Source organism: Saccopteryx bilineata, chromosome 2 (genome assembly GCF_036850765.1).
Source record: "Saccopteryx bilineata isolate mSacBil1 chromosome 2, mSacBil1_pri_phased_curated, whole genome shotgun sequence".
Lineage (NCBI taxonomy): Eukaryota > Metazoa > Chordata > Mammalia > Chiroptera > Emballonuridae > Saccopteryx > Saccopteryx bilineata.
In genome coordinates this window covers 315679801-315706755 of record NC_089491.1, presented here as the reverse complement: position 1 = coordinate 315706755, position 26955 = coordinate 315679801, and the positions used below count along the sequence as shown (strand labels likewise).

The window sequence follows — 26955 nt, the reverse complement described above, 5'->3', positions numbered from 1 at the left end:
TTGTGATTTAAGCTCACCAGGCACTCACTGTGTCAGGCTCTCTGCTAAGTACTTTACATGATGCCTCAATTATCCTAACAATACCTGTGAGGGAAGTACTATTAATATTCCTATTTTGCAGATGAGGAAACTGATACTGAAGAGTACTGAGAGCGTGGCCACGTTTCCAAAGATTCCTGTGCAGGCCATCAGCCTCACATTTTCTTTGCTGATCAGCCAGAGTCCAGCATGCCTGGGGATATGAACCCCAGGTGGGCACTCTGCCTTTCTCTACTGGCAGAGGGCCAGCCCACTAGCAAAGAGGAGCTTGTCGCTCACAGAGGACCAGGTCTCCCACCCTTTGAGCCTGGTACCATCCTCAACCCAACTCCATGGAATAAAGTTCCCGTTCACTCCCACTGACGACCACGGCCGCCCCACATGTCCCACATCACCTGATGACCCTACCATTCATTACCCCAACCACCTCGCCTATCAACTCCAGACATGGGGTGAGGGTGTCCAGCTAAGACATCTTTCATTTGAAACAATATCAACACAATAAATTTTTTAAAAAAAAAATTTTATTAAGATATCCTTTCACTTTTTCCATTTTTTATTAATCAAATGTTACAAAACAACCATCATTTTTTAAATGCCCAAGCACCCAGCTGGTCATCTCACTCCCAAGGTCACACTCTCCTTAGTCTGTCCCCCACCCTGCTTTCTCATTTCCCCTGCCCTAGCCCATGGACAGTCCTGGAAGGAGGCTGGGGCAGAGCTGGAGGCAGGAAGATACACACTGGACAGACAGCTAGTTTGGGTTGGGGAAGACATTAGGAGGAGGAGGTTCTTCAAGACTTTTAATACCAAGTATCCAGCCCTATTATCAGCCCTTTCAAATCATTTCCTGTAGCCCAGCTCCTCTCTGCCCTGCACCCACTACCAAGTGGCCTGGCCCTTACACCAACAGCCTTACCCCTCCACATCCCTCCCTGCCCCAACCCACCCCCTGAGCCTCCCCCTCGTGGGGATTCCTGGACCCATTAGCTCCACGGAGCTCCCAGGGGTGATGTGCAGAGACTCCGGGGAAGGGCCATTGTGAACCTGGACCTTGCAGAGGTGAGACAGGTGCAACAGGGAAACAGTGTGGTGATGGTAAAGGGAGAAGTTTTATTTCCAGGCCCACAGTCTCTAAGGTCCCCTTTCCCCAACATCCCCCCAAGAGTCCCAGGGGAAGGTTCTCAGCTCCCCCGGACAGGGCTCTCCAGTTTCACGCTCTTGGCTGCTTCTCCAATCAGCTCCCAGAAACTCCCAAACTCCAGTTTAGAATCATTACAGCTGCCCAGGTTGGCGATTCTCTCCTCCAGCCCGCAGTTGCTCTGAGGGGAGTAAAGACAGCACAGCTCAGCAAGGCAGCACCTTCCAACTTCCCACCCGGCCCTGCCCAGGGGTGGGAAGCAGGACCCGAGTCCTCCTGGCACTGGCAAGCAGGAAGGGCTAGGGGTTGCTAGTGCCAGTGGCTGGAGGGGGGAGGCCTTGGAGCGTTTGCTTGGGAAGTCGGTGTTCTGCCTGGTGTAGGGTCACTCCCTCAGTACCGGCATGAGGTGGGGCAGTTGCTGGGTCACCAGGTCCTGTAGTTCAGAGGGAGTAAGTGTCTCCTTCCCACCCTCCACCGAGTACTGGTGGAAGTTCTTGATTAGGATCTCAATGGCCCTCTCCACATCACTGAATTCCTGGGCATCCTGAGGGAAAGGGACATCACTCAGATCAGGGAGGCCCCGCCCCACCCTACAACACCCTGCTTCCCCCAGGAATCTGGCCAGGCCAGCAGGGCAGAAGACAGCTGGAAGGCACACAAGCACCCGCCCACTCCAGGGCCCAGCATCCAGCCCTCCTTGCCCCCACTGGCCTCTGCCCTGAGCCACAGGTTGGACAAGCCAGCACCCCCCGCCAATCCCCAGGCAGGGCAGGTCTCAGCAAGTGGCCCAGGCATCCTCTTCCTGGGAGGGCTCCATCTTCATCACCCTGTGTGGGCACCAAAATGGGGGTTCAAGGCTCATAGGCAGGGTCTGGAGGGTAAGCCAAGGCCAATGTGAGGGGGTAGAAGTCAGCAGGGGAACACAGACCCTCAGGGTAGAGGAACAGAAAGACAGGCCAGGAATGAATGGGCCCACCTCGGCATTGGCTGACCGACACTGTCCCATGGTGCCTGATGTGCTTGGTTCTTTGGTGAGAGTTGTTGCCCTACAGCCTGCCCTGGAGGAGCCAGTGGTTCATGATCTGCCTAGAGGAGTGAGGAGGCTGAGGTGAGAAGAGATCCCAGCATTTCTTTTTCAACTACCCCCACCCCCTTTGACTCTTCAGATATTCTGGCCTCATCTAGGGAGTCAGGGTCAACTCCACACAAGGCTCTATCCCCACCCAGACTCTAGGGTCTAAGGTACAGCCCCCAGGCCAGCCCATTTAGAGAGAATCCCTTGGGCCTCACCTTAGCTTCACTCCTTCTTCCTCCTCCAACCACCCACTCCTATTTCATGCACACACACCAACCTCCAGGGCCTGGCCCCCCAGTCCTTTCCCTGGTAGACCACAGTAGGAAACGCTAAGTATGCCCCCTGGAGAGGGGGCAGCCCATTTTGGGTGAAAAGTCCTGAATCTCCTTACCTGCTGACAGCTGCTGAGACAGGACTGGATGAGCCAGCTCACCTGAGCTCAGCTCTTATACCTGGGGGAAGGGAGGGGAGGCAGGGGGCTGGGCCTCATCCCTAAGCCACCCCTGCTATTGCAGTTGCCTGGGCTGTGAGCCAGCTGTGTGGGCCCCACCCTCCACTGGCCAGAACTCCAGAGCCTGCCCCCATCCCTGCCATGAGGAGGGAGCCATGGAGTGCTGGGTCTGAGAGGCCCCTGGCCCCAGACCACGAGGCAGAGTCCAGGGAAAAGATAGAAGAGGTAGGGAAGGGAGAGCAGGAGGGCTTGGAAACACTATAGGTTTGAGCTTGGATGGAAAGGCCTGGAGGAATTGTAGGGCAGGGAAGTGGAGAAGCCCTGAGTTAATAACCAGGAGAAGCAGAGGCTGATCAAAGCAGGGTTTGTGGCACAGAGGGAATGAGGAACATGTGGGTTGAGGCAGGTCTTCAAGGATCTCTCTACTTTGATGTCACACACACACACACACCGCCCACCAGGGCCAATTTGGATAGTGACACTCAAGCCTGTCCAGGTCCCAGACCCCAGACTTCTTCAGTCCTGATGGCAGAGTGATGAATGAAGACTAGATCAGGAAGAAGGAACCAGGGAGGAGCAGCCTGGTTGAAGGGCCAGAATGGGTGCTGTCCTGACTTCCCTTCCACTCCCCTCAACCAGCGTGCACATGTGCAAGGCCCAAATGAGTTATCTGGCAGCTACTGACCTCTCCAAACTGGTTGGGCTGCCTGCTCCTCCCTCCCTCAGAGCCCCATGCCTTCCCTAACCCAGCCACTCCGCAGCAACCACACACACAAACACACACAATCCAGTAACAAGGGTGAAATCCCAGGGAGCAGATCCAGGGACCCAACCCAACTACGGAGGCTCTCCTCAGACTTGATGGGAAGGAGGAAGGGGAAGGAGGTCAGGGCAAGGACGGGGTGGGACCCAGAGGCAAAGCTTCTGGGCTCCTTTCCTAAACTCTGAGATCAGAGCATACTTTCTGTAAAAAATAATATAAATGGAGCCACTTTAAAATGGAGTCCCAGGTGTCATCCCAGAGGAACTGCCTTGTTGATCTGACTCTTCAAACATTTGGAATGTTAAAACTGAGCAAATGAACCTTTGGACTGGGCCTAACAGCATTGTATCCCCAACTGTTTGCAAAGATAACAAGAAAGCAGACTGAAAATTGAAGACATTCCTTAGAATTAGCATCACTCTATTAGCTTATCTGCACCTATAGAAATTCCTTCCTTAGTTTATTAACACCATTAAAATTCCTTCATTCTCTCCACCTGTAATTATTTCCCTTCCTTTTCTCATAAATACCCCTTGACTCACCTTCAATCAGAACACTACTAGGTTTCTGCCTAAATCAGTGCTTCCAGACTGGTTATTCTTTTGGACCTCAAATAAATGTTTATTTTTAGGTGACCATTCCCAATGCCCCTCTAAAACCCCTTCTAGGGCTCCCCTGAACTTGTGACCTCAATGAGAGGCATCAGTGTCTCTCAATGAGGCCCCTCCAACAGTGTCTCCTGAGAGTTCCTCTGAGGGGTCCCAATCTGTGTGAAAGGTTGATACTGGGTGACCAGCCCACTGCGGAGGGGAAAGAGACTATTATCAAGTCTCCCTTGGCAACCGGCAAGTGGGAATAACGCCCCCCCCCCACTGTGTCTGACCTGGAGCGAACTCCCCCAGACTACTGCCTTATCCGGTATGAGATAGCTGACAGGCTAAGCCCCTTCCCAAGTCTATGGGTGGGCACTGGGGAGAGCCAAATGGAAAACACAAGGCTAGTTATGTTCCAAAAGGAAAATTTATTTAAAGCGCCTAGGTACAAACTGGCTGAGGCAGACTAAGCTGTGTGGACCCAGAGGGAGGGATGGAGCAGGGTTTATATAGGCTAGTCAGGGGTCTTGGAAAAAGCGACTGACTCATGTCATTGCCTCTATAGCAGGGGTCGGGAACCTTTTTGGCTGAGAGTCATGAACGCCACATATTTTAAAATGTAATTCCGTGAGAGCCATACAACGACCCGTGTACATTATGCATTATCCAGTAAAAATTTGCTGTTGTCCCGGAGGACAGCTGTGATTGGCTCCAGCCACCCACAACCATAAACATGAGCGGTAGGAAATGAATGGATTGTAATACATGAAAATGTTTTATATTTTTAACGTTATTATTTTTTTTTATTAAAGATTTGTCTGCAAGCCAGATGCAGTCATCAAAAGAGCCACATCTGGTTCGGGAGCCATAGGTTCCCGACCCCTGCTCTGTAGGTACAAGGTAGTATTTCTTTGTATGTGGATTGGAGAGGCACCACAGCTCCTCCAAATGGTTTATCTCCCAACTCGACTGTCTATTATCAGCATCGTTGTAAAAAGAAGGCCTGGGCTGGTTCAAAGTTCCCGGGCTAGGCCTTCAAGCAAGCCAGTCCCTCCTCCTCCCACGGATTTGCACTGCCCTGGGGATGGGGGCTGATCTATCATGTGGACCCTCTGAAAGCCTCTCAATCTGAGGGGTTCTCCAAAAGTGCCTCAGCCTGGGGTCTCTCTGAGGAGTCTCAGTCTGGGGATCCGTCCTAGGATCTCTCACTGTGGAAGAGCCCCCAGCATGGGAGTCCCTCTAGAATACAGGTATCTCAGAAAAGTGGCCCTTGGGAGTCCTAGTCAGGGGGTTCCTCTAAGGTCTCTCAGTCTGGGGGCACTTAAATAGAAGCTGTCAATCTACTACCCTTTTACAGTATGAGGTAGGAAACTTACTTCTTCCTCTGGACTAACAGCTGTCCCAACGGACACAGTGGCAGCCCCTGGAAGGGGTTACCCACTGGGCTGCCCCACCCCTGCTCCCTCTGGTGGCAAGCAGTGCAAGCTACATACTCCTCCAGCCAAGGACAGGAAGAGGGGCACCATGGGGCTCTCAAGTTCTGCTTCCTGAAGCACCTCCTCCACCCTCAGCCCACACTCCTCAAATCAGAAACTTGTATCCATCCTTCTGTTTCACCCCTGCTCTGGAGGCAAGGGGGAGGGAAGCAGGGTTCAGTGTTCCCAAGCACCCATCAAGAGAGGGTGCCAGTTCATCAGAGGCTCTGGAATTTCAACCCAGTTCCCCCTGATCTTGTCTTTGTTACTTAACCTCTCTAAAATCGGTTTCTTCCTCTTTCATACAGGACTAAAAATAGGACCAACCTTAGAGGGCTATGAGAATTAACGACGATAATACAAGAAAATGTTCAGCCCTGTGCTTAGCACATAGCAAGCCCTCAACACATATTCACTGCTACCATTACCATCCAATGACACAAACCCCAGGAATAAGAAATATGGAAGCCAAGAAGATGCCCTGAGCCCCAGGAGGCATCTGGTAAGATACGAGTAACCATATCTGCCCCAGAGATCTATCTCTACCTTTCACATATTCATTCAACTATTTTTTTTTTTCTTTTTCATTTTTCTGAAGCTGGAAACAGGGAGAGACAGTCAGACAGACTCCCGCATGCGCCCCACCGGGATCCACCCGGCACGCCCACCATGGGGCGACGCTCTGCCCACCAGGGGGCGATGCTCTGCCCATCCTGGGCGTCGCCATGTTGCGACCAGAGCCACTCTAGTGCCTGAGGCAGAGGCCACAGAGCCATCCCCAGCGCCCGGGCCATCTTTGCTCCAATGGAGCCTTGGCTGCGGGAGGGGAAGAGAGAGACAGAGAGGAAAGCGTGGCGGAGGGGTGGAGAAGCAAATGGGCGCTTCTCCTGTGCGCCCTGGCCGGGAATCGAACCCGGGTCCTCCGCACGCTAGGCCGACGCTCTACCGCTGAGCCAACCGGCCAGGGCCTCAACTATTTATTTATTGAACAACCTACCCTGAGTATAAGACCTAGGTGCTAGATGCTGCAGAATATTGAAGAGGAATGACATTCCTGACCCTCAGGTCAGGGCACAGCTTTCCCAAATCCTAGTCTCAAAAGAAGAAATAAGGGTGGGTGCGAATAAAAAACATTTGTGTTTCAAGGAGGAGGCTTTATTTGGGGAGAGTGGGGTTCTGCCCGGTCCTGCCCTGCCCGACCAGCCGACTTTACTTCTTCCGGATCTCCAGGGCCTTTTCCTTCCTGATCTCCTTAGCCAGCTCCCCAATCAGTCTCCAGTACTCATTGAACTTGAGCTCTGAGTCCTGATTCACATCCAAGCTCTTCATCTTCTCATCCAAGGAGCCCACATCCTGAGGAGACACCAAAGGGCAGGGTAGGATTAGAAACAAGGGTTCCTGTGGTGGTTACGGGGGGAGGGGGGAAAGGGAGAGGGAAAGGGGGAGGGGGAGGGGCACAAAGAAAACTAGATAGAAGGTGACAGAGGACAATCTGACTTTGGGTGATGGGTATGCAACATAATTGAAAGACAAGATAACCTGGACTTGTTGATCTTTGAATATATGTAACCTGATTTATTGATGTCGCCCCATTAAAAAATAAAATTATAATTTAAAAAAAAAAAAAAAAAAAAAGAAACAAGGGTTCCTGAGACTGGGAGAGGGGAAAAACCTGCTAGTTGCCATTTCCTTCCCTCAGGGAGCAGGAGGACCTGCCCCACACCTTCAGGATGAGGCTGCAGCCCCAAGACAGTGCTGCCATGATGCCATGGTACCCTAGTGCCCAACTCCAAGGGGCAGCAGCACAGGGAGGTGGGGAACCTGATTCATAGTGTATGCCGAGGTAAATACTCCCACCGCAGCAGATTATGAACCACGAACATGTCACTGAATGCAGAGCTGGGAAGAGATGCACACAGGGTCCCTCACCGGCAGGTGCAGGTGGGTCCCAGCACACCACTGCACCAGCCCTGGGATTTGTTCAAAGACGCTCCGGGAGCTTTTATAGGCACGGACCCACTCTGACCACCCTGAGAGCCTTCTCAGCCCACCCTCCTCTTTTACAGAAAGCTGGAGAAATTCACAGCATTTGTCTGCTCATCTGCATAAATCTGAAGTCTTCTCATCTTTCCATTTGAGTCATTAGCCTGGTAGATCAGGAGAATGGCAAACACAGGAAGTATTTGTTTAGGGTCTAGGTGACCCTTGAGGAAGTCTCTCTTGACAGGCCTGTGAAATCAAAGGATGCTGTAAACTAGACCATCATGATCAAAGGATTTGTTGCCAGATAAACAATCACAACCAAACAGTGGACTGTTGAACAATGAATGCATCCATGTCAAACCAGAGAAGGGTGCCTCAGGCACAGCTTGATGCTAAACATTTGAATCAGCATTTGGATGAAGGCAGAGAAGATTTGCCAATCCTATAGATGGCATAAAGCTTATCCATGGAAGAAAACTACACAAGACTTTTTTTTTTTTTTTTTTTTACAGAGACAGAGAGAGAGTCAGAGAGAGGGATAGATAGAGACAGACAGGAACAGAAAGGAACGGAGAGATGAGAAGCATCAATCATCAGTTTTTCGTTGCAACACCTTAGTTGTTCATTGATTGCTTTCTCATATGTGCCTTGACCACGGGCCTTCAGCAGACTGAGTAACCCCTTGCTCGAGCCAGCAACCTTGGGCTCAAGCTGGTGAGCTTTTGCTCAAACCAGATGAGCCCGCGCTCAAGCTGGTGACCTCGGGGTCTCGAACCTGGGTCCTCTGCATCCCAGTCCAACACTCTATCTACTGCGCCACCTCCTGGTCAGGCTACACAAGACTTTAAAACCCACAATCATGCTATGTAGAATTCTGTAAGCATTGCCAGTGAAAGGAAAAGATGCCCAGTATAACACTAGATTGGGAGGGAGAGAAAACATACAAGCAGTCAAGAGAAGGAAATAAAAGGTACAATAGGCCCTGGCAGATTGGCTCAGTGGTAGAGTGTCGGCCCAGAGTGTGGATGTCCCAGGTTCAATTCTTGGTCAAGGAACACAGCAGAAATGACCATCTGCTCTCCCACCTCTCTCCCTCTTGCATTTCTCTCTTTCTCTTTCTGAGAAGAGAGAGAGTCTCTCTCTTCCCCTCCTCAGTTGGAGTGAGTTGGCCGCAGGTGCTGAGGATGGCTCCATGGCCTCTGCCTCACGTGCTAAGAAGAGCTCGGTTGCTGAGCAACAGAGCAATGCCCCAGATGGGCAGAGCATCACTCCCTAGTGGGCTTGCCTGGTGGATCCCGATCTGGACACAAGCAGGAGTCTATCTCTCTGCCTCCTCTCCTCTCACTGAATTTAAAAAGGAAAAAAAAAAAAAAAGGGCCTGACCTGTGGTGGCGCAGTGGATAAAGCATCGACCTGGAAATGCTGAGGTCGCCGGTTCGAAACCCTGGGCTTGCCTGGTCAAGGCACATATGGGAGTTGATGCTTCCAGCTCCTCCCCACCTTCTCTCTCTCTCTCTCTGTCTCTCTCTCCCCTCTCTCTTCCTCTCTGTCTCTCTCTCTTCCTTTCTCCTCTCTAAAAAAAATGAATAAATAAAATAAAATAAAATAAAAAAATAAAAAGAAATAAAAAGAAAAAAAAAAGGTACAATAAGTATTACAAAAGAAAAAAATTCACCTCTTACTATATCAGCAATTATATCATTATACACCTAGGAAAAAAAACAAAAGAATAATGCGAACATTTCAACAAGTATAAGCACTTAATAGTGCAAACTGTTCTAAGCATTATGCTAAACACATTACACACTTTTGCCTTCATGTAATCTTCATAACCTGCTAGAATGAAAGGCCCCATGAGCACAGGAACCTCGTCCATCTTATTCACCACTGTAATGCGAATGCCTGGGCAAATGTCTGGCACATAGCAGATGCCTGTTCACCACTCTAACCTAAAGCCTAGGAGAGCATCAGGACAGGGCAGAGTACTGATTGAATAAATGCAAGACAAAGTCAGCAAAAAGTGTTATTATGGGTCCATTCATAGATGAGAAATTAAGATTCTGAAATATTAAATAACTCACCAGGAAGAACATGCTAGAACCTGCATTTGAACCTAGACTATCTGACTCAGTCTTATGCCGTTATCCACTATTCTGTATTTCTCCCCCTACAAAAAGAAACTATTAGAAATGATAAAGTATCTGACTATAATATTAATACTCAAAAACCAACACCTTGGCCCTGGCCGGTTGGCTCACTGGTAGAGCGTCGGCCTGGCGTGCAGAAGTCCCGGGTTCGATTTCCGGCCAGGGCACACAGGAGAGGCGCCCATCTGCTTCTCCACCCCTCCCCCTCTCCTTCCTCTCTGTCTCTCTCTTCCCCTCCCGCAGCCGAGGCTCCATTGGAGCAAAGATGGCCCGGGCGCTGGGGATGGCTCCTTGGCTTCTGCCCCAGGCGCTAGAGTGGCTCTGGTTGCAAAAGAGCGACGCCCCGGAGGGGCAGAGCATCGCCCCCTGGTGGGCAGAGCTTTGCCCCCTGGTGGGCGTGCCGGGTGGATCCCGGTAGGGCGCATGCGGGAGTCTGTCTGACTGTCTCTCCCCGTTTCCAGCTTCAGGAAAAAACAAAACAAAACAAAACAAAAACAATACCTTTTAGGTATATAGATGTTAACCAGTTAGAAACTATACGAAGAAAGATACTGCCCTGGCCAGATAGCTCATCTGATTAGACTGCAGTGGTCGGCAAACTCATTAGTCAACAGAACCAAATATCAATAGTACAACAATTGAAATTTCTTTTGAGAGCCCAATTTTTTAAACTTAAACTATATAGGTAGGTATATTCCTTATCAAGGTAGCGCCTGCACGTGGTGTTTTGTGGAAGAGCCACACTCAAGGGGCCAAAGAGCTGCATGTGGCCTGCGAGCCAGTTTGCCAACCAGGGGATCCCAAAGCACTGAGGTGTCAGTTCAATCCTTGGTCAGGGCACATACAGGAGCAGATCAATGTTCCTGTCTCTCTCTCTCTCTAAAATCAATAAAATAAACATTAAAAATTGCAGCTTTAATCCCTGACCAGGGCACAAACAACAATCAACCCATAATTGCATAAATGGAACAAATTAATGTTTTTTTCCTCTCTCCCTCCCTTCTTCTCTCCAAAATCAATATAAAAAATAAAATAGTAAAGTGTGACCAGTGGTGGCACAGTAGACAGAGCATCGACCTGAAACATTGAAGTTCCAGGCTCAAAATCCCAAGGTCACCACCTTGAGTGTGGCCTCATCTGGCTTGAGCACAGGTTAACCAGGCTGAGCGCAGGGTCACCAGCTTGAGCATGGGATCATGTTTGCTGGCTTGAGCCCGAGGCACTGGCTCCGCTGGAGTCCCCCATCAAGGCACATATGAGAAGCTATCACTGTACAACTAAAGTGATGCAACTATAGGCTGATGCTTCTCAACTCTCTCCCTTCCAGTGTCTGTCTCCCTCTCTTGAAAAAAAATAGTAAAAAAATTAAAGCACTTAGCATAAATGTAGAAATCTATTTAGCTTTTGTGAAAATAAAAACTGAAATAAATACTATATGATATTGTGGTTTATAAAAAATATATATTGGTCGTTCAGATGAACCAAAAAAATATAATTTTCACATATGTGTGGTCCTCCTCCACAGTTCCTAACTCACAACTCCCAAAACCCTTCCTAAGTATTGAGAGTGATTAAGACATCTTTTGTCATATTAATGAGGTGAATTCCACTATATTGGAAATTGGGTCTCAGAACATATACTTGAAAAGAAAACTTGAATAAATAGAAAAACATATCTTTCTTTAGAGAGAAAGGCTCAATAGTGTAAAGATGTCAATTTTTCCTAAAATATACTTGCATAATCGTAATTAACAATCTCCAGGATTTTTTTTCTCATTTTTTTGAAAGAAACAGTGACAGGAAAGGAGAGAGAGGTTGAGAAGTATCAACTCATAGTTGCTTTCACTTCAGTTGTACATTAAGCTTCTTATATGTGCCATGACCAGGGCCATGCCAGGGACCTTTGGGCTCAAGCTGGTGAGCATTACAATGGTGTAGACAATCCCCAGCTCAAGCCAGCAACCCCACACTGATGAGTCCGTGCTCAGAGCCAGTGACCTCAGGGTTTCCAACCAATGACCTCAACAGTCTAGGTTGATGCTTTATCCACTGTGCCACCACCAATCAGGTCAGGACTCTTTTTCTTTTTTCTTTTTTTTTAATTCAGTGAGAGGAGGGGAGGCAGAGATACAGACTATACCACATGTGCCCCGACCAGGATCCACCCAGCAAGCCCACTAGGGGACAATGCCCTGCCTATCTGAGGCATTGCTCCATTGCTCAGCAACCGAGCTCTTCTTAGCACCTGAGACAAAGGCCATGGAGCCATCCTCAGCACCTGGGGCCAACTCACTCCAACCGAGCCATGGCTGCAGTAGGGGAAGAGAGAGAGAGAGAGAGAGAGAGAGAGAGAGAGAAAGAGAGAAGTGCAAGAAGGAGAGAGGTGGGGAAGCAGATGATCATTTCTTCTGTGTGCTCTGAACAGGAATCAAATCTGGGACATCGACATGTTGGGCTGAAGCTCTACCACTGAGTCAACTGGCCAGGGCCAGGACTCTTTTCAACATGATCCAAATGTTACTAAAATTATTCTTGAAAAATAAACATGTAAAATCCACCAGTAAAATTCTGAAAAATGCCTGACCAGGCGGTGGCGCAGTGGAAAGAGCATTGGACTGGGATGTGTAGGACCCAGGTTCAAGACCCTGAGGTCGCCAGCTTGAGTGCGGGCTCATCTGGTTTGATCAAGGCTCACCAGCTTGGACCCAAGGTCGCTGGCTTGAGCAAGGGGTTACTCAGTCTGCTGTAGCCCCACGGTCAAGGCACATATAAGAAAGCAATCAATGAACAACTAAGTGCCACAATGAGAAACTGATGATTGATGCTCTTCATCTCTCCGTTCCTGTCTGTCTGTCCCTATCTATCCCTCTCTCTGACTCTCTCTCTCTGTCTCTGTAAAAATAAAATAAAATAAAAATACAAATTCCTTGTTGGAAAAAAAAATTCTAAAAAATAAGAACACCAACCCTACAGGTTATTAAAGCATATTATAATATATATTTTTTAATTTTTTTTTCCACTCAGACTGTATCTTCTCCCTCTTACGCTCCTAAAGGAAGAGAAGAAAAATCATCAATGGCAAAAGGCAGTTATACAAGCAACACCAAGAGCCAGCTTCACACTCAGGAGAGAACACTGCAACTCCTCCTCGTGGAAAGCATATTATAATATAAAACTACAGGAAATAGCCTGACTAGGCAGCAGCACAGTGGATAGAGAGCCGGACTGGGACACAGATGACCCAGGTTCAAAACCCTGAGGTCGCCAGCTTGAGCAAGGGCTCATCCAGCTTGAGTGCGGGGTCACCGGCTTGAGCATGGGATCACAGACATGACCCCATGGTGCTGGCTTGAGCCCAAAGGTCGCTGGCTTGAAGTCCAAGGTTGCTAGCTTGAGCCCAAGGTCGCTGGCTTGAGCCCAAGGTCGCTGGCTTGAGCAAGGGATCACTCGCTCTGCTGGAGCCCCCTCCCCCCCCCATCAAGGCACATATGAGAAAGCAATCAATTAACAACTAAGGTGCTGCAATGAAGAACTGATGCTTCTCATCTCTCTCCCTTCCTGTCTGTCCTATCTGTCCCTCTCTCTGACTCTCTCTCTCTCTGTGTCAAAAAAAAAAAAAAAAAAAAGATTTCCTAAGAGTAACAAATACATAAGATCAGACATTTAAAAAAAAAGCTTGGGCCTGACCAGGTGGTGGCGCAGTGGATAGAGCGTCGGACTGGGATGCGGAAGGACCCAGGTTGAGACCCCGAGGTCGCCAGCTTGAGCGCGGGCTCATCTGGCTTGAGCAAAGAGCTCACCAGCTTGGACCCAAGGTCGCTGGCTCCAGCAGGGGGTTACTCGGTCTGCTGAAGGCCCACGGTCAAGGCACATGTGAGAAAGCAATCAATGAACAACTAAGAAGTCGCAACGCGCAACGAGAAACTGATGATTGATGCTTCTCATCTCTCTCCGTTCCTGTCTGTCTGTCCCTATCTATCTCTGCCTCTGTAAAAAAAAAAAAAAAAAAAAAAAGCTTGGTGCCCTGACCAGATAGCTCAGTTGGTTAGAGCATCACCCCAAAGTGCAGAAGTTTCTGATTCGATCCCCAATCTGGACACATACAAAAATAGATTTATGTTCCTGTCTCTCTCTGCCCCTCCCTCTCTCTCTAAAATCAATAAATTTTTTTTTAATATTTTATTTATTGATTTTTTTAGAGAGAGAGACAGAGAGAGAGAGAAGGGGGAGGAGCAGGAAGCATCAACTCCCATATGTGCCTTGACCAGGCAAGCCCAAGGTTTCGAACCGGCAACCTCAGTGTTCCAGGTCGACGCTTTATCCCACTGCGCCACCACAGGTCAGGCCAATAAATTTTTTTTTTAAATGTTAAGCTTGGCAACTGAGTTTGGGCTTTGTGCATCTAAAGGAAATTAATCTTGCTCCTTTCATTACTGAAATATATATATATATATATTTTTTTTTTTTTAATTTTTTTTTTTTTTTTTTTACAGAGACAGAGAGTGAGTCAGAGAGAGGGATAGACAGGGACAGACAGACAGGAATGGAGAGAGATGAGAAGCATCAATCATTAGTTTTTCATTGTGCGTTGCAACACCTTAGTTGTTCATTGATTGCTTTCTCATATGTGCCTTGACCGTGGGCCTTCAGCAGACCAAGTGACCACTTGCTTAAGCCAGCGACCTTAGGTTCAAGCTGGTGGGCTTTTTGCTCAAACCAGATGAGTCTGCGCTCAAGCTGGCGACCTCGGGGTCTCGAACCTGGGTCTTCTGCATCCCGGTCCAACACTCTATCCACTGTGCCACCGCCTGGTCAGGCTGAAATAAATTTTTTTTTTTCTGTATTTTTCTGAAGCCGAAATGGGGAGAGACAGTCAGACAGACTCCCGCATGCGACCGACCGGGATCCACCCGCCACGCCCCTGCCACCCGCCACGCCCACCAGGGGGCGATGCTCTGCCCACCAGGGGGGATGCTCTGCCCCTCCGGGGCGTCGCTCTGTTGCGACCAGAGCCACTCTAGCGCCTGGGGCAGAGGCTAAGGACCCATCCCCAGCGCCCGGGCCATCTTTGCTCCAATGGAGCCTCGGCTACAGGAGGGGAAGAGAGAGACAGAGAGGAAGGAGAGGGGGAGGGGTGGAGAAGCAGATGGGTGCTTCTCCTGTGTGCCCTGGCCGGGAATCGAACCCGGGACTCCTGCACGCCAGGCCGATGCTCTACAACTGAGCCAACCAGCCAGGGCTTAAATAAAATATTTTAAACAATAAAAAAGAGTTTGGGCAAGGACATAAGAACCAGACATTCACATGCACTGTTGGTGGTCATGAAATCTGGTATAAACTTGTTGAGAGACAAATTGGTAAAATCTATAAAAATTGTGAACAGATATGCCTTTTGACCTAACATTTCTATTGCCATACCTTTCCTTAAAGTATGTAAAGATTTATAAACAAAGATGTTTGCAAAATGGGGGAAAAAATGGACATAAGAAAAAACTCCATCAATAAAAGATCGACTACATTTGTGTTAACCTATATTGGAACACAGTGCATCATTTTTTTTAGAAAAAGAAGAGAGAGAGAGAGAGAAAAGTAGTGGGTGGGGTAAGGAGAAGGAAGCATCAACTCATTGCTGCTTCTCATATGTGCCTTGACCAGGCAAGCCCAGGGTTTCAAACCAGCAACCTCAGCATTCCAGGTCTCTACTTTATTCACTGCACCACCACAGGTCAGGCCCAGTGCATCATTGTTTTAAAAATGAGAAAATAACAACCATCACCCCCCAGTTAGGGCACATACAAGAATCAACCAATGAATGCATAAATATGTGGAACAACAAATCAATGTCTCTCTTTTTTCTCTCTCTCATTCTCTCTCTCCCTACATTTCTAAATTAATTAAAAATTTAAAATTTTTAAAATAAAATCAATCAATGTAATGTTTAAAAACTGCCAACCCTTTATCTTTAACAAAATAATAAGATGGCATATGAGCCTTAACTGCCTAATTGGTCCTTAGGCCTCATATTCTAATGAACCCCATATGTATATACATAATTAAATTTGGTCATGTCCTCTTGTTAATTTGTCTCACATTGGCCCTGGCTAGTTGGCTCAGAGGAAGAGCGTGGACCCAGCATGTGGATATCCTGGGTTCAATTCCCAGTCAAGGCACAAAGGAGAAGCGACCATCTGCTTCCCCACTCTTCTCTCTCTCTCCCACTCCCACAGCCATGGCCCAATTGGTTTGAGTGCATTGTCCCAGGGGCTGAGGATGGCTCTGTGGAGCCTCAGCCCCAGATGGGGGTTGCCAGGTGGATTCTGGTCCAGGCACATGCGTGAGTCTATCTCCCCTCCTCTCACTCGGAAAAGAAGAAAAAAAATCTCACATCAATGTGATTATTAGACCAATCAGAAGAATGAAGAGAGGAAAAGGGAAAATGGTTCCCTCCCCACAACTCTAAAGTTTTTAAAAAGCTGTTTGTAGCCCTGGCCAGATATTGGTTGGTTAGAGTGTTGTCCTGAAGTGCAGAGGTTGCCAGTTAGACCTCCAGTCAGGACACATTTTTGAACAGATCACTGTTCCTGTTTCCTTCTCTCTGCCTTCCTCTCATTAAAATCAATTTTTAAAAAATTTCTTTTTTGGCCTGACCTGTGGTGGCGCAGTGGATAAAGCGTCGACCTGGAAATGCTGAGGTCGCCGGTTCAAAACCCTGGGCTTGCCTGGTCAAGGCACATATGGGAGTTGATGCTTCCTGCTCCTCCCCCCTTCTCTCTCTCTCTCCTCTCTCTCTCCTTTCTAAAATAAATAATAAATAAATAAATAAATATTTAAAAAAAAAATTTCTTTTAAAAAGCTATTTGTAGAATAGTAGGTAAGATGTACTTTTTTGGTGTGTGTGACAAAGACAGAGAGGACACAGACAGGAAGAGAGAGAGATGAGAAGCATCAATTCTTCATTGTGACACTTTAGTTGTTCATTGATTGCTTTCTCATATGTGCCTTGATTGGGTGGCTCCAGCAGACAAAGTGACCCCTTGCTCAAACCAGATGAGCCCACGCTCAAGCTGACAACCTCAGGGTTTCGAACCTGGGTCCTCCGCATGCCAGTTCGACACTATCCACTGCGCCACCACCTGGTCAGGCTGTAAGATGCACTTATTTACTCACTCAACAATATTTACTTTTTTTCCTACTATCTCATTCACTATTTTTTTTATTTTTTATTTATTCACTATTTTATTGAGCACCTACTAGGAGTCAACTGCTCTAAGTGGAGATAAGACAGTAAGCAGCCTTACCTGTGGTGGCGCAGTGGATAAAGTATCAACCTGGAAATGCTGAGGTTGCGGGTTCAAAACCCTGGGCTTGCCTGGTCAAGGCATATATGGGAGTTGATGCTTTCTGCTCCTTCCCCCTTCTCTCTCTCTCTCTCCCCCCTCTATAATGAATAAATAAAATCTTTAAAAAAAAAAAGACAGTAAGCAGATTCCCTTCCTCATGGGACTTAGATTCTTTTGTGTTTTGTTTTTTGTTTTTGTGACAGAGACAGAGAGACAGACAGATAGAGGGACAGATAGGAACAGACAGACAGGAAGGGAGAGAGATGAGAAGCATCAATTCTTCACTGTGGCTCCTTGGTCTCCTTAGTTGTTCACTGATTGCTTTCTCATATGTGCCTTGACCAAGGGGCTACAACAGAGCGAGTGACCCCTTGCTCAAGCCAGCAACCTTGGGCTTCAAGCCAGCGACCTTTGGGCTCAAGCCAGTGACCCTGTGCTCAGGCCAGATGAGGCCAAGCTCAAGCCAGCAAACTCAGGGTTTCAAACCTGGGTCCTCTGCGTCCCAGTCCGATGCTCTATCCACTATGCCTCCACCTGGTTAGGCGGGACTTATACTCTTAGTAATGTATAAGTATACGTTGAGGTAAAGTTGTAATGGAAGTATTCTAAAAGGAAATAAAGCAGGATAAAATAATAGAGCACAAGGAAGGTGATCTTTGTATTCAGTGTTGAAGGAAGGCCATGCTGAGGATTTGTCATTTGAGCAGAAGTCTGAGTTAAATAAGGAATAAGCCTAGCAAATACCTAAGGGATGAGCATTCTGGCCAGGAGAGGAAAAATGGAGACAGTAAGTACAAATAACTCTCATTGCTTTGTAGGAGTTTTACTATAAAAGGGAGCAGAAATGTAAGGCATAGCCAGAGGGAGTTATAGGGTCAAGAGAGGTTTTCTTTCCTTTTTCTTTCATTTAAAGATGGGAGATTGCCTTGGCTGGATAGCTCGGTTGGTTAGAGCATTGTCCTGAAGTTGAGCAGAGGTTGTCGGTTCGATTCCCAGTCAGGGCACATACAGAAACAGATCAATGTTCCTGTCTCTCTCTCTCCCTTCCTCTCTCACTAAAATCAGTAAATAAATATTTTTTGTTTGTTTTTAAGATTTATTTATTTATATTAGAGAAAGGAGAGCGAGAGGGAGAGAGAAAGGCAGGGGTGGGAGAGGGAGGAGTAGGAAGCATCAATCCATAGTTGCTTCTCGCATGTGCCTTAACTGGGCAAGCCTGGGGTTTCAAACTGGCGACCTCAGCAATCCAAGTCGATGCTTTATCCATTGTGCCACCACAGGCCAGATAACAAATGTTTTTTAATCAATACATTTTAATGAATACATTTATTAAATAATAATAAATTTGGAATAAAGAAATAAAGATATTGCTCATATTTGGAAACCAATCAGAACAATCTAATAGAGGGAAATTCTGATGATGCAAGATAGAGAGGAAGAATTGAAAGGGTGAAGTCTTTAAGTAGGTCAGAAAGGATGAGATCCAGGGCACCAGTGGAGGGTCTGGCCTTGGGAAGACAAACACATCATTCATGGAAACTGGAAGGAAGGAAGGAAGGAAGGGTATGTGCTGATCATTGCTAGACATGGGGCAAGAAACATAAAAGTTACTGATTGCTCTTGTTTTCTCGGTGAGAAAATTTCTCAAGGAGAGGGAGAATATGAAAAGAGGTACCAGAGTTTGAGGGAAAAGGGCAAGTTGTGAAATAATCATCTGAAAGAGCTGGTAAACGAATCAACCAGGGAAATATAGTAGAACTGGCAGACATCACTGAGGATCCCCTTGGGTTTGTGGTTATAGAGTTAAAACGAGACAAGCCAACACGGCTGTGCCTTTTTCTCCAGCCAGGTGCTGCTATAAGTGCAGATGCAGAAGTGCAGACTTAGCAAGCAAGTTAATGAACACTGAGTTCCCCAGTTCAAAACCCTGAGGCTGCCAGCTTTAGCATGGGGTCACTGGCTTGAGCATGGGATCATCCACATGATCCCAAGGTCGCCAGCTTGACCCCAAAGGTCACTTGAGCAAGGGGTCACTGGCCTGGCTTGAGCCTGAGGTCCAACCCTGGTCAAGACATGCATGAGAAGCAATCAGTGCACAACTAAAATAAAGCAACTATGAGTTGATGCTTCTTCCTCCCTCCTTCTCTCTCTCTCAGGAAAAAAAAAAAAATTAATGAAGATAAAATGTTAGATTTAACCTAGGTTCAGATTTCACCAAACAAGGAGAGGAAGAGATTAAGGGTTGAGGGAGTGCTTAAAACAGTAAGCCCTAGAACCCAGCTACATAAGAGGGGAAATGAGGACACGAGATAAAAATGAAAGATGAAAGAGTGAAAAAAAAAAAAAAAAAAAAAAAAAAGATGAAAGAGTGATAGGGACTCAAGGAAATGCTGGAGTGGAGAGACTAGATAGAGATGATGGGAAAAAGAGTTTGCCACCCCAAAATATACCTTTTGGAATGGAAACTGATTACTTTAAGCTGGTTATTTTCAAGAAACACAATCAGGAAAAACCTTTTACCTTTTCCCTAAATTCTAAAAGACTTTAGATAGAGGACCTGCTCCAGGAAGGGAACTACAGCGGTACCTTGACATATGAATTTAATTTGTTCTGTAACCGAGCTCGTCAGTCAGCCCACTCATATATCAAACTGCCAATACTGGACCTGTGCGCCAACTAACGGCAGCTTCCCGAATCACAACTCATATCTCGGAATTTCGCTCAGATCTCTAACAAAAATACGGACTGAGTTGCAGCTCGTATCTTAAAAAAAATAAAATAAAATAAAATAAAAAATAATAAAAAAAAAATTAGGAAGGAACCTAGCAAAGCCCATTTGCTGAAAGTCTTCTCTGTGTCCCATCGTTAAAGATGGCCCAGCAAACATTTATTTACCAAACATTTGCTCTTCTGTCTCAATGTGAATTGCCTTTCTGCCCCTTTAAGTCCCAAATCAAAATACCCTCCCCCTTTTCCTTAGCCCCAGAATGGCAGATAAGCCTTAACTACCCTGTCCTCAGGCCCCATATTCTTATGGAAGCTCCATGTGTACATATGTATTAAATCTGGTTATTTTCTCCTGTTAATCTATCTCATCTTCTTTAGATTATTATGTTAGCCAGAAGAACATAAAAAGGTAGAAGGAAAATTCATTTTTACTCCCCTATAGAGGAAAAAGAATAGAATGCCAGGAGGAAGAGGAAAAAAGAAAGAAAAGAATGACAGGAGGTAGAAGATAGAGAAACGGAGGCTTAAAATTGAAATTTTGGAAGTGGTGCATTATTTTGGTAATGACAAATTCTGAAGCACGAACTGAGGAGTGGAATACTGAGATGCTAGAAGACAGAATTTTGGAAATGAGGAATTCAAGAAAAGGAAAGGCCCAGGTGTTAGATGAGCTGCCTCTGTGGATACTGAGGATAATGACCGTATCAGTGATGAAAAGAAAAACAGTAATTGAGGAGCTGAGAGCTATAAGGAAGGCAGGTGGTATATGAGCTTTGAAAAAGATGGGCATCTTAGGAAGAAGAATAAACTAAGATCTGGAAGCAGTGATGAAAAGTAGAGGTCACGCCTGCATTTCCATTCTCAGAGGAAGCTGGATTTGGGAGAAAAACCAGTCACTATTTGACAAGGCTATAGGAAATGTGGTACTGTCAGAAGAGAGCCTAAAGTTTCCTGCGAGAAGAGGCAGGGAAAAGTCTAGGAATTCCAAGGACGTAGTGGATTTTGCAAATGATAAACTATGAGTTTCAGAGATCCATTTGTTGGGTTTTTTTACATCTATCTTCACATGTTTTTATGTGCCTGTAAATTTTCAGAAAGGATGTAAAAGAAACTGTTTGCAGCTTGGAATGATGTACCAACCCAGAGTGGATAAATTTAAATCCCTTCTCAGTCCACATTGTCAGGTACATCACTGAGAGGACTCCCAGAGGAGTGGGAAGTAACCACAGGTCACTGAGATTCTATGACTACATGAACTGGGCTGTAGGTTGGTTGGTTGGTTAGTTTGTTTCACAAACCCCTTCCCACTGACGGGCCTCAGTTTCTATAACTGTTAAGTGAGGAGTGTGGACAGTGTTTTCTCTTGGCCACCTAACTCTGATGGCCTATGGAACTCCTGAAAGCACCTCTGGGTTGAGTCCTGTGTTCAGAAAATAAGACCAGGTAGGCACAGAGCAGACATAATAACCTAACAACATCTTCTGATGGAAGCACAAAGCCCCATAACACACAGTGTTATCTACACCCTTCTCCACAATACAGCTGTGGTCACATTGTGTCCAGCAATATCACATCACATACACAGTGTCCCACAGCCACTGTCTCCCAAAATCTCGGGCCCAGAGACCCCCACCTACCTTGAGCAGGTGAGGCAACTGCTGAGTGGCCAGCTCCTTAAACTCATTGATGCTGAGGCTGCCCTTCCGGCCTTCTCGCCCTGCAAAGGTGAAGAAGGTGGTAACCACCGTCTCGATGGCTGCCTCCAACTCAGTCAGAGGCTCTGCTGCCATTAGGACCCCGGGGCTGTAGCTGATGTCCTCACAGGGCTGACCTGCCAGAGTGAGAAGGAGAGAAAGGGAGAGTCGGGATAGGCCAGAGTGCCCCTGCCCTGGACCACCACCTCAAGCTTCTGCCTGCAGAAGGCATTCTGGAGAAGGAAGGAGGGGACAGGGATAGAGCGAGGGGCAAGGGAGTACCTCAGTGTTGGTGGGGGAAGAGGTATTCATTCCAGAAACCACTTCCTCTCTAGATTTATCTGGGGTCCTTTTGAAGTACCTGTGTCCTAAGGACCCCTCTGTGTTGGTCCCTCAGCCTGAAGACCCCTCTGTCAGGGAGGAGGTTTTCAGTCTGAATCGTCTTTGGAGGCCTCAGTCTCCTGGCCCCTCTGCGCGGTTCAGTTCAAGGGCCCTTTCTTGGAATCTCACCCAATCCCAAAGTGTCAGGAGGTTGTTGGTCTCCAAAGCTTGTTTGCTTGTGTGGGGACTTGGGTTTTCACCCGCAGGCACTCCGTCTGCTCCTCCCAGCAGTACAGCCCCGATCTGGCAAATACCCAGCCGTAGTCAGGAAGGGCTCCATCAGGCCAGACCCGCCCTCCAGGGGGCCTCTCCCCGCCTTCCCGCAGGGCCAGCTGGGCAGAGCACAGGACCCCCGGACCTCCCACCCCCGTTTCCGGGGGACTGGGGTCTTGGGTGGGCTTCCCCGACTGGCGCCGCCCAGAAGGGATTCATCCCGGCACTCACAAGCCCAGGGGCGAGGAGGGCTGGAGCAGGAGGACGCGCCCACTAATCTCCCTTTCCAGCCTGCCCCCCACCCCCAAGCCACTTCCTGAATCCCTATCTGACCGAGCTCCGGGGGAGGGACCTTGGAACCCAAGGAGGAAAAAAGCTCCACACTCCCGCAGTTACGGAGGAGCGACTCACCCGCGCAAGTCGCGGAGATAGGAGATACGGTGCAGAGCGGGAGGAGCGGGACTGAGGTTTATAAGGGCCGGGGCTGGGAGGCGGATGCCGCTCCCAAGGCCGGAGGTGTCAGGTTTCCTGGTTGATTCTGGAGAGGAGATGCCCAATCACGCCTGGCGCCCCCCTCCTGCCCGTGCCCAGCAATCGGTCTTGGAACCCCGGCCCCCCAACCTAGCCCACGCGCGTCCTCACCGTAGTGGGGGGGGGGGGGGGCAGGCTGCCTGAACCTGCCTGGCCAGCCTGGATCCTAGGGTCCTGCCCCTCCCAATACGGGATCCTCTGCCGCACCACACCCCCCAGCGTCTAGCCAGGAGTGTGTACTGGGGGGAAAAGGGGGAAAACAACTGCAGATTGAAAAGAACCATTGAGGAAGCTCAGCACTGAGAGGCCCAATCTAAGAAATACCCATCTCAGAATGAGATCCCTCAAAGGACCTTGTAGCCCAAAATGCCCTCAAGAGGATCCCAGATTGAGACCCTACAAACAGGGGAATGAGACCGAGATCCCCCCAAATTGAAGTCCTTCAGTGGGGTTTCAGGGTGAGACCCCACTGAGGGAGACTTCTGAGACTAAATTATTCACTGAGAGATCCCCTCACTGAGACCCCCTCAGTGGCCTCCCCTTCCCTGCTTATGTGGCCACAACTGGGTGGGGTGGGGTGGTGGTGAGCAGACTCAGTGTCCTTCCCAGGACCTTTCCCACCTCCCTTTCTCCTAGGCCCTGCCTGTGGGGGCCCAGCAGTGGGGGAGAGGCAACCAAGTCTGGAGAAGACACTGGGCAGCTTGTTCCAGCCCAGGAGACAGAGGGCGCCTCTGTCCACTCCTGGCCTCTTGCCCCACTGGTGTCTGTCTGTGAAGGGGTGGAGCCAGTGGAGGGGGGCCAGGGGGGGAAGGAGGGCTGAAGACAGATCTCCCCACACAGCTCCAGTAGCCACACTTGCAGCCTTGTCTGTCTGTCCAGAACCTGCTCCCACCTCAGGCTCAGGTTGACAGTGAGTATACTGCCCCGTCCGGCCCTGGTCAGCTTGGGAGGAAGGGGACTTTAGCAGAACTCCAAGAGTTTGGGGATGATGGTATTGTGGTGCACTGAGGGTCTGGGAGGAGTTTGGATGACGGCAGTTTGGGGTTTGGGGAAGACAGGGTTTGGGGGGTCGTGAGAAGAGGCAAATGAAGGTCCGAGGGATATCTGGGAACTAGGTGAGTGAGGAAGCCAGTGGGAAACCCAGCCAAGCTTCCAGAAGACCAGGCCCTCCTATAGGGAGCCCTCAGGTGCCCTCCCAGGGATCTCTCATCTCCCAGGTGCTGGGGATGGGACCCAACCCTTGGCTCAGTTCCAGGGAAGTAAGAATGAGAGAGCAGATGGAACAGCTGCTTCTGCCCACCCCCCTGCAGCCTCAGCCTCTGTCACCCACCCAGCTTTGACAAGAGCTCAGGGAACAGGGAAGTCTGGGGATGGCAGACCATGGACCATGAGTTATCGGGAAGAGGGGGCACTAGGGTATTATACCCACTCCCAATTCTCCCTGCATATGACCTCCTGTCTCCTCCCCCTCTTTCTTGGCCCAGACCTCCAGACTCCTCTTTCTACTAATTCTTTTTTCTTTTTTATCCCATCTATCCCCTCCCTGCCAAGGTCCTCTCACAACTGCCCCTACATAAAATGGCCTGGCTGCTTCAAGAGCTCCAGGCAACCCCCAGGTGCCCCTAATGGATGGGGCTTGTAATTGAGCCACCAGCACTCCTCCCTCTCATGCCCCTTATCCCCTCCATCAGCCAGGCTTGGGTTTCATCTCCCCCATGTCTCTGTGACAACCGCTTCTCAAGTCCCTTCTCAAGTCCGGAGTTCAGGTGACACTCACAAGGGCCCCATTGAAGAGCTGGGATGTCATTCGATCAGGGCCCATTATCCAGCCCCACAGGCCTGAGGCTGGATGGGGACACCTGATCTGAGATATCTGAGCTGTCCCCTGAGGCTATGGAGAGGCTGACTGTCCCAAGACCAAGGGAAAGAGCCCCCTGGTTTGGTAGTCCCCGCTTCTCAACAGACCCTTCCATTTTTCTCCTCCTCTCTGCCAACCCCTTGAACTCAAAGGCTCTCATACACTCAGCCCTTTATCTCCCCCAATACATACTAGCCCCCTTCTCCCTTCTGCCACTGTCCCCACATCTACCAGGCTGGGCTTTGGGGTGGGAGTGGCTGGCAGCAGGTATAAGACCACACAGGTCTCCTCTCAAAGCTCTGGCCTCTCAAAGCAAAGGCTCAGACACCCCTACTCCCTTCCCACCACCACCTGATTGAAGGGCTGATTCTGCAGAGAAGTGGAACCAAACTAGAGGTAATGGAGGCATACCCCAGGGAACCAAAGTGCCATGTTCAGGACAGAACAGAGTTGAAGGACCAAAAGAGGCACCCAGTCTGCTGACAAGAAGCTAAGAAGCAATGAGACCCTCTCCCCATGATCTGTGGGCCACTCACTCAGCCCGTCACCCTCTCCACTGGGTGTCAAAGGACACACCACCCTTGCCAGGGGTGGGAAGCGGAGTCAAATCCATAGAGAGGAGCCCAGCTTACAACCCTTAGCCACCCCCAACAGTAGAACTTGGCTATGCTGGACAGGCAAAGTACAGGGTAAAAATAGAGCCAGGGGAAGGCTGGCTGGGTCCTATGACCACCCCTGACTGCGCCTGCCACACCCTCTTCAGTGTCTGCCCAGGCAGCCAGGAGACATTGCAAAGTACACTGCAGGCCTCTAGAGCCAACTGTGCGCTAGATACTTCATCGTCATGTCCTAAACCCTGACTCCTTCTGGCTGGGGTGTGTATTGAGGAACATAACGAACAGCTCTAAGCTTAGATATGTTTGAGTTTCTCTGCATCATAGAACCCCAGTGAAAGCTCAATTGTGATAGGGCTCCAATTTCATGGCTATTTGGGCTGTGGGAACAGGACCAGGTCTAAGGGCCCCCCTTACCCTGACCCCGGATATGCTAAGCATGGTTCCCACCTCATTTCTGTGGTGCAGGGTGGCTAGGTGAGCTGCACAATGGGTTCTGAGCTGGAGACAGCGATGGAGACACTCATCAATGTGTTCCATGCCCACTCGGGCAAGGAGGGAGACAAGTATAAGCTGAGCAAGAAGGAGCTGAAAGAGTTGCTGCAGACTGAGCTCTCCGGCTTCCTGGACGTGAGCACAGGATGTGGGGGTACAGGGTGGAATGAGTGAAGGGTGGGGGGACTAAGTGGGCATCTCCCTGCCATCTCTCCATCCATCTCCTGCCTCTCCTGGTTCAAATCAAAATGCCCTAATTTATTGATCATCTGTTAACTGCCAGGCCCTGTGTAAATGTGTCGATAACAAGGCTCACAGTCTAGAAGGAAAAGATTAACACTTGAAAGTAAACTTGAACACCAGGAAGCACACAGAGCCTTAACAGTGGTAGCAGAAAGAATTACGGGAGAATATTAACCTTGCTGAAGTTGGGACAACTTCTCCAACGAAGTGGCGCTTGAGCCATAGATTTCCAGTCTAAGATTAGGGTAAATATAGACATTTTAGGAGGAAGTAGCTGCATGAATAAAAGAATGGCAGAAAGAGGAATGCAGCATGCTCAGTAGTTCTGACTGAATTGAAGGATGCAGAGAAGTAGGCTAAGGGAGAAGTAGAAAGCTTACCAACTTTGATGTTTTCTTCGACCTGGGTTCAAATTCTGACACTGCCACTTTCTAACTGTGTGAGTTTGGACAGATTGCTTAACTATCAACCGTCAATTTGTTTCTTTTCTAGAATGGGAATAATGAAACCTACTTCATACTATTTGTGTTAAAATTAAATTAGACAATGCTTGCAAACTCCTGGTGTAGTGCTTAACCCATTGTAGGCACTCAACATATAACTGATGTTATTACTACTGTGCCTTGTTGAAGAGTTTAATCTACAGGCAACAAGAAGCCGCAAGTGTTAGTTTTGAGGAGAGGAGCAGAAGAGTCCCATAGTTAGATGTAGTCCTCCCTCTTGCTCCCCTATGTTTCCTTCTCCTCAGTCAACCACACCCCTTGCTTCTGACTCAGTGCTTTACATCTCTATCCAACTCCTGTTCCATCTCCTCACTTCACAGGCCCAGAAGGATGCGGATGCTGTGGACAAGGTGATGAAGGAGCTAGATGAGAATGGAGATGGGGAGGTGGACTTCCAGGAGTATGTGGTGCTGGTGGCTGCCCTCACAGTCGCCTGTAACAACTTCTTCTGGGAGAACAGTTGAGCACACAACCCCAATGGGCAGCGCCCTTCCCCTCTGCACTGCCATACCTGCCCTTACACCTTTTCTTTCACCCCACTTTTCCCTCCCCATAGTCCCACTTTTGCCCACCCCCCACCCCCAAGGGCGCAAGAGTAGTGGGCCAGGCCTGCAACTCATCTTTCATTAAAGGCTCCTCTTTCACCAGCAGTTGTCTGTGTTCTTTGGGCTGTGGAAGTGGATGGGGTT

At 48.6% G+C, this 26955-nt stretch overlaps 3 protein-coding genes and 1 pseudogene across 7 annotated transcripts; 1 reads left to right on the top strand and 3 right to left on the bottom strand.

Moving 5' to 3' along the window:
- Positions 1–640: 640 nt before the first annotated feature.
- S100A14 (S100 calcium binding protein A14) lies at positions 641–2692 on the bottom strand. The gene is made up of 4 exons (XM_066262085.1): positions 2647–2692; positions 2157–2266; positions 1578–1724; positions 641–1361 (listed from the first exon to the last, which is right to left on the bottom strand). Exons 2-4 carry the CDS (start codon positions 2184–2186, stop codon positions 1224–1226), a joined length of 315 nt encoding a protein of 104 aa, XP_066118182.1. The 5' UTR covers positions 2187–2266; positions 2647–2692; the 3' UTR covers positions 641–1223.
- A 3978-nt stretch (positions 2693–6670) lies between these two features.
- On the bottom strand, positions 6671–22559 carry S100A13 (S100 calcium binding protein A13). 4 transcript variants are annotated; one of them, XM_066262079.1, is made up of 4 exons: positions 22434–22559; positions 21939–22052; positions 21372–21565; positions 6671–6890 (listed from the first exon to the last, which is right to left on the bottom strand). In XM_066262079.1, exons 3-4 carry the CDS (start codon positions 21522–21524, stop codon positions 6747–6749), a joined length of 297 nt encoding a protein of 98 aa, XP_066118176.1. In that variant the 5' UTR covers positions 21525–21565; positions 21939–22052; positions 22434–22559; the 3' UTR covers positions 6671–6746. The 4 variants fall into 4 exon arrangements, with proteins under 4 accessions (XP_066118176.1, XP_066118177.1, XP_066118178.1 ...); XM_066262080.1 differs by lacking the exon at positions 22434–22559 and adding an exon at positions 22254–22342; XM_066262081.1 differs by lacking the exon at positions 21939–22052 and having other exon boundaries at positions 22434–22550.
- LOC136327758 (small nucleolar RNA U3) lies at positions 12683–12859 on the bottom strand (annotated as a pseudogene).
- S100A1 (S100 calcium binding protein A1) lies at positions 22419–26916 on the top strand. Of its 2 annotated transcripts, none has more exons than XM_066262083.1 (4): positions 22419–22489; positions 23394–23463; positions 25494–25655; positions 26587–26916. In XM_066262083.1, the coding sequence occupies exons 3-4, from the start codon at positions 25515–25517 to the stop codon at positions 26728–26730; spliced, it is 285 nt and encodes a 94-aa protein (XP_066118180.1). In that variant the 5' UTR covers positions 22419–22489; positions 23394–23463; positions 25494–25514; the 3' UTR covers positions 26731–26916. The 2 variants fall into 2 exon arrangements, with proteins under 2 accessions (XP_066118180.1, XP_066118181.1); XM_066262084.1 differs by having other exon boundaries at positions 22444–22462.
- The last annotated feature ends 39 nt before the right edge of the window (positions 26917–26955 follow it).